The 1,752-nt window shown below is 32.7% G+C and overlaps 1 protein-coding gene across 1 annotated transcript; it reads right to left on the reverse strand.

Moving 5' to 3' along the window:
- Positions 1-38: 38 nt before the first annotated feature.
- On the reverse strand, positions 39-1,500 carry LOC109592050 (uncharacterized). Its single transcript, XM_020007622.1, has 3 exons — positions 1,360-1,500; positions 733-1,029; positions 39-142 (listed from the first exon to the last, which is right to left on the reverse strand). Exons 1-3 carry the CDS (start codon positions 1,367-1,369, stop codon positions 39-41), a joined length of 411 nt encoding a protein of 136 aa, XP_019863181.1. The 5' UTR covers positions 1,370-1,500.
- Positions 1,501-1,752: the final 252 nt, after the last annotated feature.

Consider the following 1,752-nt stretch of genomic DNA (forward strand, 5'->3'; position numbering starts at 1 on the left):
ATGGTAAGTGTTGTAGTTGCTGTAATGTAATGTATGAGTCAATTCTGAATACCTTGTGTTCCATCAGCAGCTGATAAAGTGTCTTCAGGTTCATCAATAGAAATACTGCTGCTTTTAATAGCTTGCACCACTGAAATGGATACTGTAAAAAGTAAAAAAATATGTAAATATGTGTCATACAATAAAACCAAAGGTAGTGGCAGGATTATCAGTTGTGACTTGTTTCTACAATGTAGCTACTAAGAGAGTGACTATGATAAAAAGGTTGGACATTGCAATGGTTACATTTTAACTTTAAAAGGATACTACCAGCTTAGCCTACAAGTTGCAATTTAGTTAATTAGCCTAGATTATTTTTGGAAAATTACATTGTGCAAAGAAGAGTTGTATTCTAGTTGTGACTTGTGTGTGTGTCTGAATAGAATGCATGGGAACAGTTTATGCAACACTTTCTAGTGTAGTAATTCAAGACAAACAAATCCCACAGATATTAGATATTCTGATAATGAATACTAGAATACTATGATTATGTCGCCAATAAAATGTGCCTTTCAAGCAGTATAATTAATGGAGGTTTTATAGTTGCAAAACATGAAATACAAATACAATAGTTAACTGACACTGACTCTGATTGTTACATACATGTGTACAATTTACTAACTATACATGTATATGAGAAAATGATAAGACAGATGTTGTAATAAAAAATAACTAAAACTAATCTTAACTTACATGTATGTTCTAATTCGTTCACTATATCAACAATTTGTTTCTGTCCTTTCTCTTTCAATGCTGAGCACACTTTTTGTAGATATGTCTCAGGATTAGTGTGGGCATGAAGATTTTCCTGTAGTACAGTTACAAGCTTGGCAGCTTTATTTGAATTGCTATCAAGACCCTCGAGCATTTCCTCATGTAGCTGGGTTGTTATCAGGCTCCTAGCATAAAGACTCGTTGACACTACAACCAGATCAGATGATATGGAGTCTTTAAGTTTAGCAGAGATGCTTCTAAATAAATCTGAAGCACCTATGGAAGGAGAAATAAAAATAGAAAATACTATTAACTATTATACTGCAACTGGTTGGTGGAAAATGTTACAAAACTAAAAATAGTCTATAGTTCTATAGCAAGATAATTATAAAATTAATGCCACATAGTTTTCATTTACTATAGATCTAGCTTTATGCAGCATTTTCATTGATAGAAAGTAGATTATTTTTATGAAATTTTCGACTAATGAAGATTTGGTCAAACATGCACCCAAGGTTTACGCATGCTTTGTGACCATCGGATCAAGCTCATTTTGATTTGATTAATTTTACTAATTAAACAGCTACAACACACTTGAGAACTCACTTTTTGCCATGATTTGCAAGTAAAAGGAGCCTGGAGAACAGCAATAAAACTAGCAGAATAAAATAGAGACGAGACGATCAGTGAGGATAATGACAGAGCAAACGTTGTCGAGGCCGAGGAGATGGAACTAGAGTTCTTTTATAAACAAAAAAAATAACTAGGAGGGCGTGATACTTTAATACAGTGTTAGATAAGCCTATCTAAATGCAGTGAGTAATGATGATGGTGTAATTTAAACTGCATAAAACTGTAAACCAAAAAAAAAAACACAAATACACACTTTCTTGAAAGAAACACAAAACAAGAAATAATACGAATGAAAGAGATAAAGTGACCAATCAATAGATTCATTCATTCATAGTCTCCAGATATCATCATATCATTCATAGGTCC

Source organism: Amphimedon queenslandica, unplaced genomic scaffold (genome assembly GCF_000090795.2).
Source record: "Amphimedon queenslandica unplaced genomic scaffold, v1.1 AMPQUscaffold_6443_Cont21598, whole genome shotgun sequence".
In the NCBI taxonomy this organism is placed as follows: Eukaryota; Metazoa; Porifera; class Demospongiae; order Haplosclerida; family Niphatidae; genus Amphimedon; species Amphimedon queenslandica.

Coding starts and splice junctions, on each gene's coding strand:
- LOC109592050 (XM_020007622.1), bottom strand. Junction 143..732: donor GAACGAATTAGAACATACAT/GTAAGTTAAGAT, acceptor TACTTTTTACAG/TATCCATTTCAGTGGTGCAA.